The following is a 15,855-nucleotide window of genomic DNA, read 5'->3' on the forward strand; positions in this document are numbered from 1 at the left end:
TAAGTTATTGGAAAGTACAGTTCAGCAGTAGAGACAATCCCTGCCCACACTGAGCTTACAGTCTAGAAGGCAACCCTTAAAGATACTTTTCAATTTAAATGATAAATACCCCAATTGCTTGATTTTTTTTCCCTTTTGGCGCATAAATGTATGTATATATGTATATGTGTTTGTACATATTTATTACTCTATTTATTTATTTATTTATTTTGCTTGTGCATATCTATTCTATTTATTTTATTTTGTTAGTATGTTTGGTTTTGTTCTCTGTCTCCCCCTTTTAGACTGCGAGCCCACTGTTGGGTAGGGACTGTCTCTATATGTTGCCAACTTGTACTTCCCAAGCGCTTAGTACAGTGCTCTGCACACAGTAAGCGCTCAATAAATACGATTGATGATGATGATAAATTACCTTTTTTACTAATTCTGTTACATTGTACTCTCCCAAGTGCTTAGCACAGTGTTCTGTGCACAGTAAGCACTGAGTAAATACCATTGATTGATTGATCTTTTTGTAAATGCCCTAACCTCCAATTTTCTCAAATGCTTTGTAGAAATCTACTGCATCTGGACAGTTTTGTATTTAATAAAAAAGAGATTCAGTTATTTACAGAGCACTGTTGAAGGCAAAATACTCTCAAACCAAGGTGCCCCATTCTACACTGATGTAATAATAATAATGATGGCATTTGTTAAGCGCTTACTATGTGCAAAGCACTGTTCTAAGCGCTGGGGAGGATACAAGGTGATCAGGTTGCCCCGCATGGGGTTCACAGTCTTGATCCCCATTTTACAGATGAGGTAACTGAGGCACAGAGAAGCTAAGTGACTTGCTCTTTCCTCTGAGCCACGCTGTAGTTTACAATTCTCTGAATTCTAAACATAATATTCCAATCTGAAAGTCAAGCTCCTGCCATAATAAAGTTAATCCCCCACTGTCTGCCTAAGTGGTGATAATGACAATGATGATATTTGTTAAGCACTTACTTTGTGCCAAGCACTGTGCCAGGAACTGGGGTAGATAGCAAGATAATCAGGTAGGACACAATCCCTGTCCCACATAGGGCTCACAGTCTAAATAGGAGGGAGAACAGGTATTACGTCCCAATTTTACAGATGAGGAAACTGAGGCAAAGAGAAATTGAGTGACTTGCCCAAGGTCACACAGCTGGCAACTAGCAGATTAGAACCCAGGTCCTCTGCCTCCCGGCATCAAACTCCTTCCACTAGGCCACTCTACTTCCCAGGGTATGATATAACTAAATTTCTTTTCCTTTCTAATACAGATTCTGGATAAACCACTGTGAAAATAGACTGTCAGTAGGCAGGAATGGAAATACAGAAGTTCCAGCACCTAACCATAGAAACAGCCAAAAGTCATAAAACTAAAAAGAAATTAGCAGTTTTTAAGAGTTACAACCTGTAGTTTTAATGTCAGTACATCCCCCCATATGGCTTTCCCTGATTAATTTCCCTGTACCGTGAGTCAAATCATCCTTCCAGCCAATTAAACTGTTTATGAACCTATAGCAGCCAGAGAGGTTAAAAATAAATAATCAAGCTCAATTATTTATTTTTACACTCTCTAGTTGTAAATATCATTATGTTCATCTCCATTAGAGTGTAAGCTCTCTGTGGACAGAGAATATGTCACTTCGTTATTCTGTAATCTCCAAGCACTAAATACTGTGCAACTGCACCAGTGAATGCTCAATAAATGCTACTGCTGCTACTACTACGACAACCACTATGATGATTCTCTTTACTCTCAAATGCCACTGCCACATGTGAACTGCTGAACAATAATAATAATAATTATGGTATTTGTTAAGCACTTACTACATGCCAAGCACTGTTCTAAGCACTAGGGTAGATACAAGGTAATCATGTCATCCCACGTGGGGCTCATAGTCTTACTCCCCATTTTCCAGATGAGGTAATTAAGGCCCAGAGAAGTGAAGTCGCTTGCCCAAAGTCACAGGGTAGACAAGTGGCGGAGCGGGGATTAAAACCCACGTCCTCTGACTTCCAGTATGCCACGCTGCTTCCCTTGGTCGCTCGTTTGAGTGAGTGGAAACCATTCCCGCTCCTCCTACCAGCTCATGGGATTAGCCGGGGAATACAGAAAGTTTCGGGAAAGCAAGGCCAAAGACTCTCTCCCCCACCCTATGCTTTGAGTGACCAGGAGTCCTCTCAAGGAAGAGCAGGAAGAAATGGGATCACTTTCGTGGCTCTTAGGGAGGCCAAAGAGTATTTGGACACTTCCACAGAGGAATCCACACAGTGGCTGCTTTGAGAGGGCGAGGAGCAAGACAGAAATTTAGACGGTGGAGCACTGGACATCAGAAACTGTGTGGCGGAAAGGGGGTTGCCAGGAGCCAGTGACTTGGCTCCTTCTTTAATTCTGGACCTCTTGAGTACGTACGAGTTCTGTCTTGCACCACTGATGCATGTAGTTCTGCCACAAAGAATCGTGCACAACGAATATTCCAGCCCCCAAACTGGAAGGCATTGGCAAATTTCCACTTCTATCTTTAGGATAACGCCTGTCAACCGGCGAAGTCACCTTTGGTCCCAAATCTGTCACATTCTAAACTAATCTCAGAAACGATATGCTTGGAATCTGCCCAGGCTCCTCCGGTGTTTTTATCTGGGATATGGCTTTCAGTTCACTAATGACATTCCAGCAACGCTGGGTCCTGTGAAATTTTAGCATCAAATTGGGAATCGCGAATGTTGGGCTTGCCGAAATCCTCCGCACAGATAAAGCCATCAGGAAGCCATTCCCATCATAACGATTCTAACGATTATGCATCTTTTCCTTTCCCTACAGGGGATTTCACAGCAATAATATTAAAGCAATACCTGAGCGAGCCTTTGTGGGCAACCCCTCTCTCATAACAATGTAAGTAACAGCGGCTCGTTTCGAATTCAGTTCCGAAGACATGTAGTCAAATCCTTTTCTACCGCTTTTCCTTTAGCAGGGTGTGCAGCTGAATATAAACGTTTGATTGCTATTCGGTCAGCCAGTCAATCATACTCACTGAGAGCTTACTGTGTGGAGAGCACTGTACTAAGCGCTTGGAAGAGTACAATATAACAGTAAACGGACACATTCCCTGCCCACCACGAGTTTACAGTCTAGAGGGGAAGACGCCATTAATATCAATAAATTAGTTCTTTATCAGTTTTTAAACTAGTTTTTTTTATTAGATGACGGTGATAAGAAAGAGTGGCACGCCTCTCCCCAGACCCAAACTTCCCAGTCGGGAAAGTCATTCCCACTCACAGTTGCCAAAACACAAGGCTCCCTTGTATCAATATCCTTCTACCCAGACCCAAACTTCCCACTTGGGAAAGTCATTCCCACTCACAGTTGCCAAAACACAAGGCTCCCTTGTATCAAGATCCTTCTACCCAGACCCAAACTTCCCAGTCGGGAAAGTCATTCCCATTCACAATTGCCAAAACACAAGGCTACCTTGTATCAAGATCCTTCTAAAAGGCCACCTCCTCCAGCATGCTCTCCAAATTTATTCCCTACCTTTCTGGACAGACATTCCTTCAGCAGTCCGCAATATACTCTTATTTTTTTGTTTTTTATTTATCTCTCTACTTGTATTTGTTAGTTCTGTCTACTCTCACTCCTTTAATCTATATTCGTCCGTTTCCATCTCCCTAACTTCCCCATTCACTTGTAAGTTTCTCTCCCCTCTCTTGACTGTAAGCTCCTTGTGGGCAGGGACAACTCTGTGTGTAGTACCAAGTGCTAATTACAGTGCTATGCACACAGTAACTGCTCCATAAATACTATTGATTGATTTGGTTTGATTGAAAGCAGAGATCACGTCTTATAATTCTAACTGCGGTATTAGGCTTGCGAAAAGCACTGTAATAAGGTGCATGTTAGCCCACGTGGAGCTCACAGTCTAAGAAGGAGAGAGAAGAGAAATTTAAACCCCATTTTACAGATGAGGAAACTGAGGCACAGAGAAATTAAGTGACTTGCTCAAGGTGACACAGCTAGCAAGCGGTGGAGCGGTAGTTAGAACCCAAGTCTTCTGACTCCGGGCCTGTGTTCTTTCCACTAAACTCTGCTGTTTCTCTTCTCTGTGTCCCCAAGGTCACCACGTAATAATAGTTATAATAATTGTGGTATTTGTTAAGCACTTACTCTATGCCAGGCATTGTATTAAGCACTGGGATGGATACAAGCAAAGTGGATTGGACACAATCCCTGTCCCACAGAGGGCTCACCTCCTCAATCCCCATTTTACAGATGAGGTAACTGAGGCACAGAGAAATGAAGTGACTTGCCTAAGGCCACCCGGCAGACAAATGGTGGAGCCGGGATTAGAACCCAGGACCTCCTGAATCCCAGACCTGTGCCGTATCCACTGGACCACACCGCTTCTCCCTTTAATAATGGCAGTTTAATAATTGCCGAAGCCCCAGGTGTGCTGAGAGTGCCAGATACTTTTGAAGGTCTTTGAACACTGTGAAGAAGTTTTGATAGTGTTCCTGTATTTCTCCTGATCTCCCCTGCAGTAGAAAATGTGTCTGAAAATTTGCAGTGTACCAGCAGCTGTGCCACTTATAGCTGGAGAAATAATAAGCAGATCAAGCCATGGGATAATAAAATAATAAATAAGCAGGATGAGAAGCAGCATGGCCCAGTGGAAAGAGAACAGGCGTGGGAGTCAGAGGACCTGGGTTTTTATCCTAGCTCCTCTGCTTGTCTGCTGTGTGACCTTGGACAAGTCACCTAACTTATAACTGGAGAAATAAGAAGCAGGTGTCCTAACCTAACAAGTCACTTAATGTCTCAGTTTCCTCATCTAAAAAATGTGGATTCAATACCTGTTCTCCCTCCAACTTGGACTGTGGACCCATTGTGAGACCTGATTATCTTGTATCTACCCCACGCTTTGTACAGTTCTTGGCATATAATAAGCGCTTAAATGATATTATTATCATTATTATTATTATTACTAAGCAGCTACTTCTTATATCTTAGAGGCATCTCATGTCTCTCTCATGGGGCAAATGAAATCTATCAGTGATACTAAACTGTTACATTTGCTGAGTAGGGATAATTCACTGCTAATTACCTTACGAATCCTCTACTGTGCAGTGATCTTTTTCCACACCACTAGCCACTGATAGGTTGAAAACCACAGTGAAAATTAGCTTTTAGACCATACGCATCTCTATATACACGTATGTACACACGTATGCATTTCTTCATCCTTCGTGTTCGAAAGAGACTCCTCTCTCAGCCTACGAGTGCTTGAGTGATCGAAAAGGCCAACGGGGGATGCACAGTCCCGGCCGCACTGCTCTTAATCTCTTGAATCTCTTGAACAAATATGTTTGTACACATTTATTACTCTATTTATTTATTTATTTTACTTGTACATATCTATTCTATTTATTTTATTTTGTTAGCATGTTTGGTTTTGTTCTCTGTCTCTCCCTCTTAGACTGTGAGCCCACTGTTGGGTAGGGACTGTCTCTATATGTTGCCAACTTGTACTTCCCAAGCGCTTAGTACAGTGCTCTGCACACAGTAAGCGCTCAATAAATACGATTGATTGATTGATTGATTGATTGAACCGGACGAACTTTTGGTCAAAAAAGAATCTCTACTTTTTTGAGGGCTGTTTGCTTCTCTCCTCGGGAGTCTTCTTTAACTGGGATTCAGCACTTTCTAAAGCTTTGTTTTACTTGTCCTTATCACTTTTCCTCTATCCTCTTTAGTTTCCATTCCTCAGTTTACTGTCTACGTACAGCTGTTGTCTTGTCTTTGCTATTGTTCATTTCCCTCACAATTCCCAAATAGGGCCTTTCAGACACCCTCCGCCCCCCGCCAGATGCTTCTGCTGCTTCTTCAACCCCATGTCGGCCACTCGGTCGCTAATGAGCGACTATTAAATGCTGAAAAAGGACCTATTTATGTTCCCGTTCATTTAACTGCAAGTCATTTTTCTGTGTTATCAAGAGCCTTCCTTTCTGGGATGTTTTGCGAATAAAATAAAATCACTTCTGCACATTCATTTAGCTGGGCATGACCTATTATTTTTACAAATCTCCAAATTTGAACAAAAGAATCCTTTGCTAAGGAGACAGAAGCTTCCATATGATACCTTAGTCATCGGGGGAAGGGAGCTAGATGTGCATTTATTAGCATGTAAGGAGAGTAAGTGTTTTGGTACTTTTTTATATCATTTAACACAAAAGTTCTATACAGATCAATCGCTTCTTTCTTTTGTTTCATAAACAGACATTTCTATGACAACCCTATCCAGCTTGTTGGGAAATCTGCTTTTCAGCATTTACCTGACCTCAGAACACTGTAGGTTACTTCATTCGAAACCTTTTTGAAATGATTTGTTCCTTGACTTCTCCTAGGCGCCACTCCTTATAACAATCTTATATTCTGACCTCCAGGACCCTGAATGGGGCTTCACAAATAACTGAGTTTCCCGACCTGACTGGGACGACAAGCCTGGAAAGTCTGTAAGTGCGTGAGTTGAGGGCTTCGTGTTGTCCCGAACAAATATGCTCCTACTTTGACGAGACCTTAAGAAATTAAGCAGTTTTTATTCGATCGCCCAATAAAAGAACGGCCCTATTTTGTGTTTTCACAGGACCCTGACGGGCGCGAAGATCACCTCTCTTCCCAAAGCCGTCTGTGATCAGTTACCGAATCTCCAAATGCTGTACGTCACAGTAAAGTTGATAATATTGGACCAAATGAAAATTTTGCTTTTTGGGGATGACATAGTTTAGAATGCTGCAACCATCCTTCCAAACTGAAACCTTTTCTCACAAGTTTCAGGAAGGCCTGGCTGCCTTTTCTGCACTATTCTTCTTTTCGGGGCCAGTGAGCATTAGAAAGGTTCCTCTTCTTTCGGCCTGACGAGTGACCCCGGGGATCTGTTCTTTTGTTCGCCCTTTTGTTGCAGGTCACAAGCAGTTTTCTTCTACTGTTTCGGTTGTCCCCGGTTTTCTTCCCGGGAAAGGGCAATAAACACATCAAATGGGGAATAAGCGCTGAGGGGATTCAACTGAGCAGAAAAAACTGAAAGGGGTCAGCCAAACAAGATGGGTGCTGACATGAAAAGGGGAGGATTCAAAGTGTGGGAAGCAGAGAAGTTGCTCCCCTCCCTCACAGTCCCAACCCCTGATAGAGAGAGCAGAGCTGCTTCATATGTCATTTAATGTGGCGTCCTGACTTCTCATCTCTGTCGAAAAGGTTCCCGAATCCACTCTTCCTTTCCAGATTCGTTTCCTCAGCCTAAGTCCAGAAGGGCAGACTGAAGGGAATCGCTAAATGATTAGTAAAAATGATCTTGTTTTTCCTCAGTGGCATTTTTTAAAATTCAGTCAGTCAATCGATCATATTTATTTAGCGCTAAGGGAATCGCTAAATGATTAGTAAAAATGATCTTGTTTTTCCTCAGTGGCATTTTTTAAAATTCAGTCAGTCAATCAATCATATTTATTTAGCGCTTACTGTGAGCAGAGCACTGTACTAAGTCCTTGGGAGAGTAGAAGTGGCGTGGCTCAGTGGAAAGAGCCCGGGCTTTGGAGCCAGAGGTCATGGGTTCAAATCCCGGCTCTGCCACTTGTCAGCTTTGTGACTTTGGGCAAGTCACTTAACTTCTCTGAGCCTCAGTTCCCTCATCTGGAAAATGGGGATGAAGACTGTGAGCCCCACGTGGGACAACCTGATCACCTTGTAACCTCCCCAGCGCTTAGAACAGTGCTTTGCACATAGTAAGCGCTTAATAAATGCCATTAAAAAATACTCGCAAATGTCAATGTCCTTCCACACCAGAGGAAACTGCTTCAGCCCAAACCCTTTCAGAACCTCTTCAACGGCTCTGATAGGACATCGACCTGATCTTTACTTCCCAAGTGCTTAGTACAGTGCTCTGCACACAGTAAGCGCTCAATAAATACAATTGATGATGATCTTTCAGTAAAGATTATTTCCACAGGTGAACAACAAATCCGTCCACCCGGGGGTATTCATTCATTCATTCATTCAATCGTATTTATTAAGCGCTTACTGTGTGCAGAGCACTGTACTAAGCGCTTGGGAAGTACAAGTTGGCAACATATAGAGACGGTCCCTACCCAACAGCGGGCTCACGGTCTAGAAGAAGGGGTAATTAGTTAATTGAAGCTTTTTGTCTGTCACTAAGAATCTCGCCAAAACCAAGGTTACCCAGCTCCGCCGGGAACCTACTCTGTGACCTTGGGTAAGTCATTTGACCTCTCTGAGCCTCAGTTTCCTCATCTGTAAAATGGGGATAAAAATCGATGTTGGGATTCGGACCGTGTCCTATCTCATAACCGTGTGTCTCTCTCTAGTGCTTAGTACATAGTAAGTGTTGAATAAATGCCATTGCTGTTGTTATTGTTGAGAGATGGGGAAGCAGTGTGGCTCAGTGGAAAGAGCCTGGGCTTGGGAGTCAGAGGTCATGGGTTCTAATCCTGGCTCCACCACTTGTCAGCTGTGTGACTTTGGGCAAGTCACTTCACTTCTCTGGGCCTCAGTTCCCTCATCTGTAAAATGGGGATGAAGACTGTGAGCCCCACGTGGGACAACCTGATAACCTTATATCTATCCCAGCGCTTTAGAACAGTGCTCGGCACATAGTAAGCGCTTCACAAATACCATCATTATTATTATTATAACAGAATTGTCTGGACCTGACCTGCGCCTATCCTACTTTCAGACAGAACGAAACCTTTCAAAACCTCTTCCTGAAAATGTCCAGAAAGATTCTTGGATCATCTTTTCCAGCATCTTACAAACCTTACGATAAGGAACTTTTCCTGAAGTCAAATTTAAATCCTCCTTGCTGCAAATTCAAGCTTATTTCCTCTTTCTTGTCTTCAGCAGATACGAAAAAATAGCCTCGACTCTGTGCTGTTCCTTTGCTTACCTGAAGACTGTTACTTAGATGCTCTCGGTTCCTCTTCCACTGACAAAAGAATTTTAGCTTCTTTCCCAACGATTTAAACCATTATTCTACCCCGGACCCTATTCTAGTTGTCTAATCTTGCTTCAGTTGCAGAATCCTGCACACAGATCACTAGGAAAGACCTGACCAATATTGAAAAGAGAAGATAAATTATGTGGCAGTTACTACATACTAGGTACTTATTTATACACCTGCATTTTCCACATCATATCTTTTTGTGATTGCCAGAGGAAGGAGAAATGAATTATATTTTTTTCTGACTCGTTTTACTGTACGTGAACAGTAAATGCTTTGAAGGGTAGATTCGCCCGTGGCAAATCAATCACGTCAATACGGAAAGGGGTTTGGAGTCCATCCAGAACAAGCTGTTAAAGCAGATTTTGTGTGGAGTCCATTTATTTGGACTTCTCCTTCTCCCGAGATCTAGTTTCCTGCAACGGTAATATTGGAGGCGGAAGTTTTTTTAGCAGAACTAATGTTGCTTTGAACGTTGCTTTTGTGGGACACCGCTTGTTTTGTCTCATCTGCTCATTGTTGAAAATCAGGAGTTGGGTCTTACAGCATGTGGAAGGTCCTTGTGGGTTTGGAGTCAATCACTTCAATCTTCTGGATTTTCCAAATGCCCAAGGACCACATCAAGTGAGTGCTTAGATGCTTCTCCGGCTGCTATCAATCAATCAGTGGTATTTACCGAGCACTAACTACATACTCGGGAAAGTACAATACAGCAGAATTGGCAGAAAGGTTCCCTGCTCGTGCCGACAGAAGAAAGCCACATGAAAGTTAAATTCTAGAAGGGAAGCCTACAGTGGATGAGGAGCAGTGGTACAAATTGCTTCGTAATTTTTAAATAGGGGAAATTAATCAATCAATCATATTTATTGAGCGCTTACTGTGTGCAAAGCACTGTACTAAGCGCTTGGGAAGTACAAGTTGGCAACATATAGAGACGGTCCCTACCCAACAGTGGGCTCACAGTCTAGAAGGGGGAGACAGAGAACAAAAACAAAACATATTAACAAAGTAAAATAAATAGAATAGATATGTACAAGTAAAATAAATAGAGTAATAAATATGTACAAACATATATACATATATACAGGTGCTGTGGGGAAGGGAAGGAGGTAAGACGGGGGGGATGGAGAGGGGGAATTAATAAATTAATAAAAATTGTGGCATTTATTAGGCACTTACTATGTGCCAAACCCTGTACTCAGTTCTGGGTTAGATACAAGGTAATCAGGTCAGACACAGCCCCTGTCCTACATCTGACTCACAGTTTAAATGAAGGAGGGGAGGATAAGAACGAGTTTTTAATATTAATATTTAATAATATTTAGAGAAGCAGCATGGCTCAGTGGAAAGAGCCCGGGCTTGGGAGCCAGAGGTCGTGGGTTCTAATCCCAGCTCCGCCGTTTGTCAGCTGTGTGACTTTGGGCAAGTCACTTCACTCCTCTGTGCCTCGGTCACCTCATCTGTAAAATGGGGATGAAGACCGGGAGCCCCACGTGGGACAACCTGATTACCTTTTTTCTCCCCCAGCACGCAGAACAGTGCTTGGCACATAGTAAGCGCTTAACACATACCGTCATCATCATCATCATCAATCGTATTTATTGAGCGCTTACTATGTGCAGAGCACTGTACTAAGCACTTGGGAAGTACAAATTGGCAACATATGGAGACAGTCCCTACCCAACAGTGGGCTCACAGTCTTAAAGGGGGAGACAGAGAACAAAACAAACATACTAACAAAATAAAATAAATAGAATAGATATGTACAAGTAAAATAAATAAATAAAGTAGAGAAAATAGAGTAAAAGTAGAGTAAAAATAAATAAATAGAATAAGTAGAGTAAAATAAATAAATAAATAAATAAATATTATTATTTAACCCCCATTTTAGAGATAGAGAAACTAAAGGACAGAGAAATGCAGTGACTTGCCCAAGATGGCACGGCAGGCAAGTGGCGGAGCTGGGATGAGAACCCTGGTCCTCTGACTCTCGGGCCTGTGGTCTTTCCACGAAGTCTTGTGAAATTATATCCGGATACCCCAATTATATAAAGATGAAGGGGCCGACAGGTTGATTTTAAACACGGGAGGGTGTTTGAGGAGACTGGTGCTGTAATAATAATGATATTAGTATCAGCAGGCCAACACTCCCTCCCACGTCGTCTGTACTTAAGGATGGAAACGCAGTGTGCTGTAGTGTCGGCCCCATTTCAGGCTGTGTCCGTTCTTCAGCCTTCCTCTTGACAACCCCATCTTCATGGAAGTTTGCTCAAGAAAAGCAATCCCTCTCCTGCTACCGCCCTCCTGAATGTCCCGTCCGCTGCCCAGCTCTCCTGCCAGTCGTTATTTCCCATTGTTTGAGGCTCAGCCGATCTGTGGATCAACTCGAGTCTTTTCTTGGCCCAAAGGAGAGCGCTTGCCCAAGGTCTTCCTAGGCCGAGGAGACGTAAGCTAACCAGCAAGTCCCTCTTCTCTAGTATGGATTCTCTCATGTCATCGGGGTTCTGGGCCCTTGTAATTCATTCATTCATTCAATCAATCGTATTTATTGAGCGCTTACGGCGTGCAGAGCACTGTACTAAGCGCTTGGGAAGTAGAAGTTGGCAACATCTAGAGACGGTCCCTACCCAACAGCGGGCTCACAGTCGAGAAGGGGGAGACAGACAATAAAACAAAACAAGCGGACAGGTGTCAAGACATCAGAACAAATGGAATTAAAGCTAAATTCACTCAGTCGTATTTATTGAGCACTTACTGTGCGCAGAGCACTGTACTAAGCGCTTGGGAAGTACAAGTTGGCAACATATAGAGACGGTCCCTAATAATAATAATAATAATAATAATAATAATAATGGCATTTATTAAGTGCTTACTATGTGCAAAGCACTGTTCTAAGCACTGGGGAGATACAAGGTGAACAGGTTGTCCCATGGGGGGCTCACAGTCTTAATCCCCATTTTACAGATGAGGTAACTGAGGCCCAGAGAAGTGAAGTGACTTGCCCGAAGTCACACAGCAGACAGTTGGTGGAGCCGGGATTTGAACCCATGACCTCTGACTCCAAAGCCCGGGCTCTTTCCACTGAGCCACGCTGCTTCTCAATAATAATAATAATGATGACGTCTGTTAAGCGCTTACTATGTGCAAAGCACTGTTCTAAGCGCTGGGGGGATACAAGGTGATCAGGTTGTCCCACGGGGGGCTCACAGTCTTAATCCCCATTTTACAGATGAGGTAACTGAGGCTCAGAGAAGTTAAGTGGCTTGCCCAAGGTCACACAGCAGACATGTGGTGGAGCCGGGATTCGAACCCATGACCTCTGACTCCAAACAATGGGCTCACAGTCGAGAAGGGGAAGACAGACAATAAAACAAAACAAGCGGACAGGTGTCAAGACATCAGAACAAATGGAATTAAAGCTAAATTCATTCAGTCGTATTTATTGAGCGCTTACTGTGTGCAGAGCACTGTACTAAGCGCTTGGGAAGTACAAGTTGGCAATATATAGATACGGTCCCTACCCAACAATGGGCTCACAGTCGAGAAGGGGGAGACAGACAATAAAACAAAACAAGTGGACAGGTGTCAAGACATCAGAACAAATGGAATTAAAGCTAAATGCACATCATTAACAAAATTAATAGAATAGTCAATATGTACAAGTAAAATAGAGTAATAAATCTGTACAAACATATATACAGGTGCTGTGGGGAGGGGAAGGAGAAGGAGGTAATGAATCTGTGCTCTTCATTTACAGAGACCCTACACTCTCCCCTTCAGCCAGTATATTCTTACGATTCTGATTGTTATCATTGAGATTATTGATAGTCATTAATAGTCATAATAATTGTAATCATAATAGTTGTGGTATTTAGTAAGTGTTTACTGTGTGCCAAGCACTGTACTAAGCGCTGGGGTCGATACAAGGTAAGTAGATCAATCAATCAATCAAATTTATTGAGCGCTTACTGTGTGCAGAGCACTGTACTAAGCAATCCGACGCAGTCCCTGTCCCACACCAATTTAGGCAGGGAATGTGTCTATTATATTGTTCCATTGTACTCTCCCAAGCACTTAGTACAGTGAGAGCCTCAGTTACCTCATCTGAAAAATGGGGATTAAGACTGTGAGCCCTATATGGGACAGGGACTGTGTCTGACCGATTATTTGTAGTCATTCAACAAATTCCGCAATTAATATTATTGTTGTTGTTATCCTCTCAGTCAGTCAAGGAAAACCCTCGTATTGAGTCCTTGAGACTCAGGGGAGTCTAGTACACTGCTCTGCACCTAGTAAGCACTCAATAAATAACATCTAGACTGTGAGCCTGTTGTTGGGTAGGGACCGTCTCTATATGTTGCCAACTTGTACTTCCCAAGCGCTTAGTACAGTGCTCTGCACACAGTAAGCGCTCAATAAATACGATTGAATGCTCTGCACACGGTAAGCGTTCAGTAAATTCGAGTGTCTGACTGACATGAATCTACCAGTCTAAGTAGGAGGGAGGGCTGGTATTCAACCCCATTTTACAGATGAGGAAGCTGAGGCACGGAGAAGTTAAGTGACTGAGCCACGGCCACCCAGCAGGCAAGTGGCAGTTCCAGGATTAGAACCCAGGTCTTCTGACTCCCAAACCCATGCGCTTCCTATTAGGCCACACTGCTTGCCGCGGTTTACGCTTTTCTCTAACCAAGTCTCAGGAAATCCCGTTTTCACGACTCTCGCCCAGGTCCACACACAACCATGGCGGCAGGGAGGCGATCAGGGCAAAATGTTCATAAAATGTCTGTTCGTGTGTGTCGTGACTTAGATTTAATTGGCTAATCTGCTTTTCCCCAACTAAAATACATTGCAGGCTTACACCACCAACTAATTGCCTTCCAGAAATCAAATTTAGAGGAAGTAACTGAAAGGCCCAAGCAATGTTGTTGCCAGTGGTAAAGGATAAAGGTAGATATTTAAAAAACAGAGCATCATTTTTAGTTGCAGAATGATTACTTAAAAAAACCTAGAATCATGTCTGAAACATGTTAGTTGATTAATTATCATAGAAGAAAAGACTCAATCGCAAATATACATATGCATATCCTTTTTTATCTGTTCTCTTTCTTTCCTTTATTTGAAATTTCTGCAGTTCCCCTGGCTTGTTTATGATTAGCTGTACTCTACTGTAAATTATTCCAGATGTTTCCGTTACTCTATCCTTTGTTGAATTTGGATCGAATTCTTTTCCTTGTAGTGGAATGATTTCAACATTTAATACTATATTTTGGATGGGACTTGAATTTTTTTAAATTGTTAAGAAAAGCTACCTTTCCCCAGCTGAAGATACAGTAAGGTTTGGGACTATGGTAGTGATTGAGCAATTTAACTTTCATGCATTCATTCATTCAATCAACGGTATTTATTGAGCGCTTACTGTGTGCAGAGCACTTGGAAAGTACAATTCAGCCATTCCGCAATACGATTCAGTATTTATTGATCACCTGTATGTAGAACAATTGTACTAAGAGCCTGGAAGAATACACTGGAGATAGAAGGGGTGATTGTTGCCCATGATCTAGCAGGAGAAATAGACATAAAATCATTTCCAAACAGAAGGAAGATGGACTCAGATACTAGAGCATGTAAATCAGGTGTGTTCCAAAGTGCTTCAAGGAGTTCAGGTTGAGAGTGCCAAAATGCTGAGATGATAATAGGGAAGAAATGATTTGGAGAGAAGGAAAACGGAAGCCTCTTGGAGAAGGTGGGATTTTGAAGGGATTTGAAGATAGGGAGTGGTACGATCTAGCAGATTTGAAATGAGAGGATGTGCAGGCCGGAGAAAGAGTAAGGGGCCAGAGGTGGGAGAGATGAGAAATGAGGCACAGTGGGAAGGTGAACTTGGTAAGAATGGAGAATGGGAGCTTGAGTGTAGCGGATAAATAATAATGATAATAATAATGGCATTTATTAAGTGCTTACTATGTGCAAAGCACTGTTCTAAGCGCTGGGGGGGATACAAGGTGATGAGGTTGTCCCACATGGGGCTCACAGACTTCATCCCCATTTTGCAGATGAGGGAACTGAAGCCCAGAGAAGTTAAGTGACTTAAGGTCACACAGCAGACATGCGGTGGAGCCGGGATTAGAACCCACGACCTCTGACTCCCAAGCCCGGGCTCTAGCCCCTGAGCTACGCTGCTTCTCTAAAGCACGGGCCTGGGATTCAGAAGGTCTTGGGTTCTAATCCTGGCTCCTCTACTAGTCTGTTCTGTGTCCTTGGGCAAGTCGCTTCATTTATCTGTGCCTCACTTACCTCATCTGTAAAATGGGGATTGAGACAGCCCCATGTGGGACGGGGACTGTGTCCAACCTGATTTGCTTGTATCCACCCCAGCGCTTAGTACAGTGCCTGGCACATAGTAAGTGCTTAACAAATACCGTAATTTTTTATTATCATTAGTGGAACAAAAGAAAGGATAGGTAGAGGGAGAGAGCTGATAGACTGCTTAAACCCAAGGGTCAGGAGCTTATGCTTGATGTGGAGATGAAGGTTTTGGAAGAGGGCAAATAGTGTTTTAGAAAGATTACCTGAGCAGACGAGAGAGGCAGACAAAAATAAAAGCAAGACTGCAGATGAAGAGGGAGGTCAGGTCTACTTGGATGGCTCGCTGACACCTCAAACTCAACATCTCCATCCAAATTGCACCATGCTGCCCCAAGACCTTATCCTCCTGGTCGACCTCCCAGCCTCCTGTCTCCTCTGATGATAATAATAATAATAATAATAATAATAATAATAATAATGGCATTTGTTAAGCACTAACTATGTTCAAAGCACTGTTCTAAGCACTGCGGGG

At 42.8% G+C, this 15,855-nt stretch overlaps 1 protein-coding gene across 1 annotated transcript in view; it reads left to right on the plus strand.

Annotated features, from left to right (window-relative positions):
- The window catches only part of LGR5 (leucine rich repeat containing G protein-coupled receptor 5), a 94,574-nt gene that overhangs the window by 60,987 nt on the left and 17,732 nt on the right, over positions 1-15,855 (plus strand). The window contains exons 8-11 of the mRNA XM_038756789.1: positions 2,834-2,905; positions 6,284-6,355; positions 6,451-6,519; positions 6,651-6,722. Coding sequence (XP_038612717.1) covers positions 2,834-2,905; positions 6,284-6,355; positions 6,451-6,519; positions 6,651-6,722 — 285 coding nt within the window. The remainder of the gene's footprint in view (positions 1-2,833; positions 2,906-6,283; positions 6,356-6,450; positions 6,520-6,650; positions 6,723-15,855) is intronic.

Source organism: Tachyglossus aculeatus, chromosome 14 (genome assembly GCF_015852505.1).
Source record: "Tachyglossus aculeatus isolate mTacAcu1 chromosome 14, mTacAcu1.pri, whole genome shotgun sequence".
In the NCBI taxonomy this organism is placed as follows: Eukaryota; Metazoa; Chordata; class Mammalia; order Monotremata; family Tachyglossidae; genus Tachyglossus; species Tachyglossus aculeatus.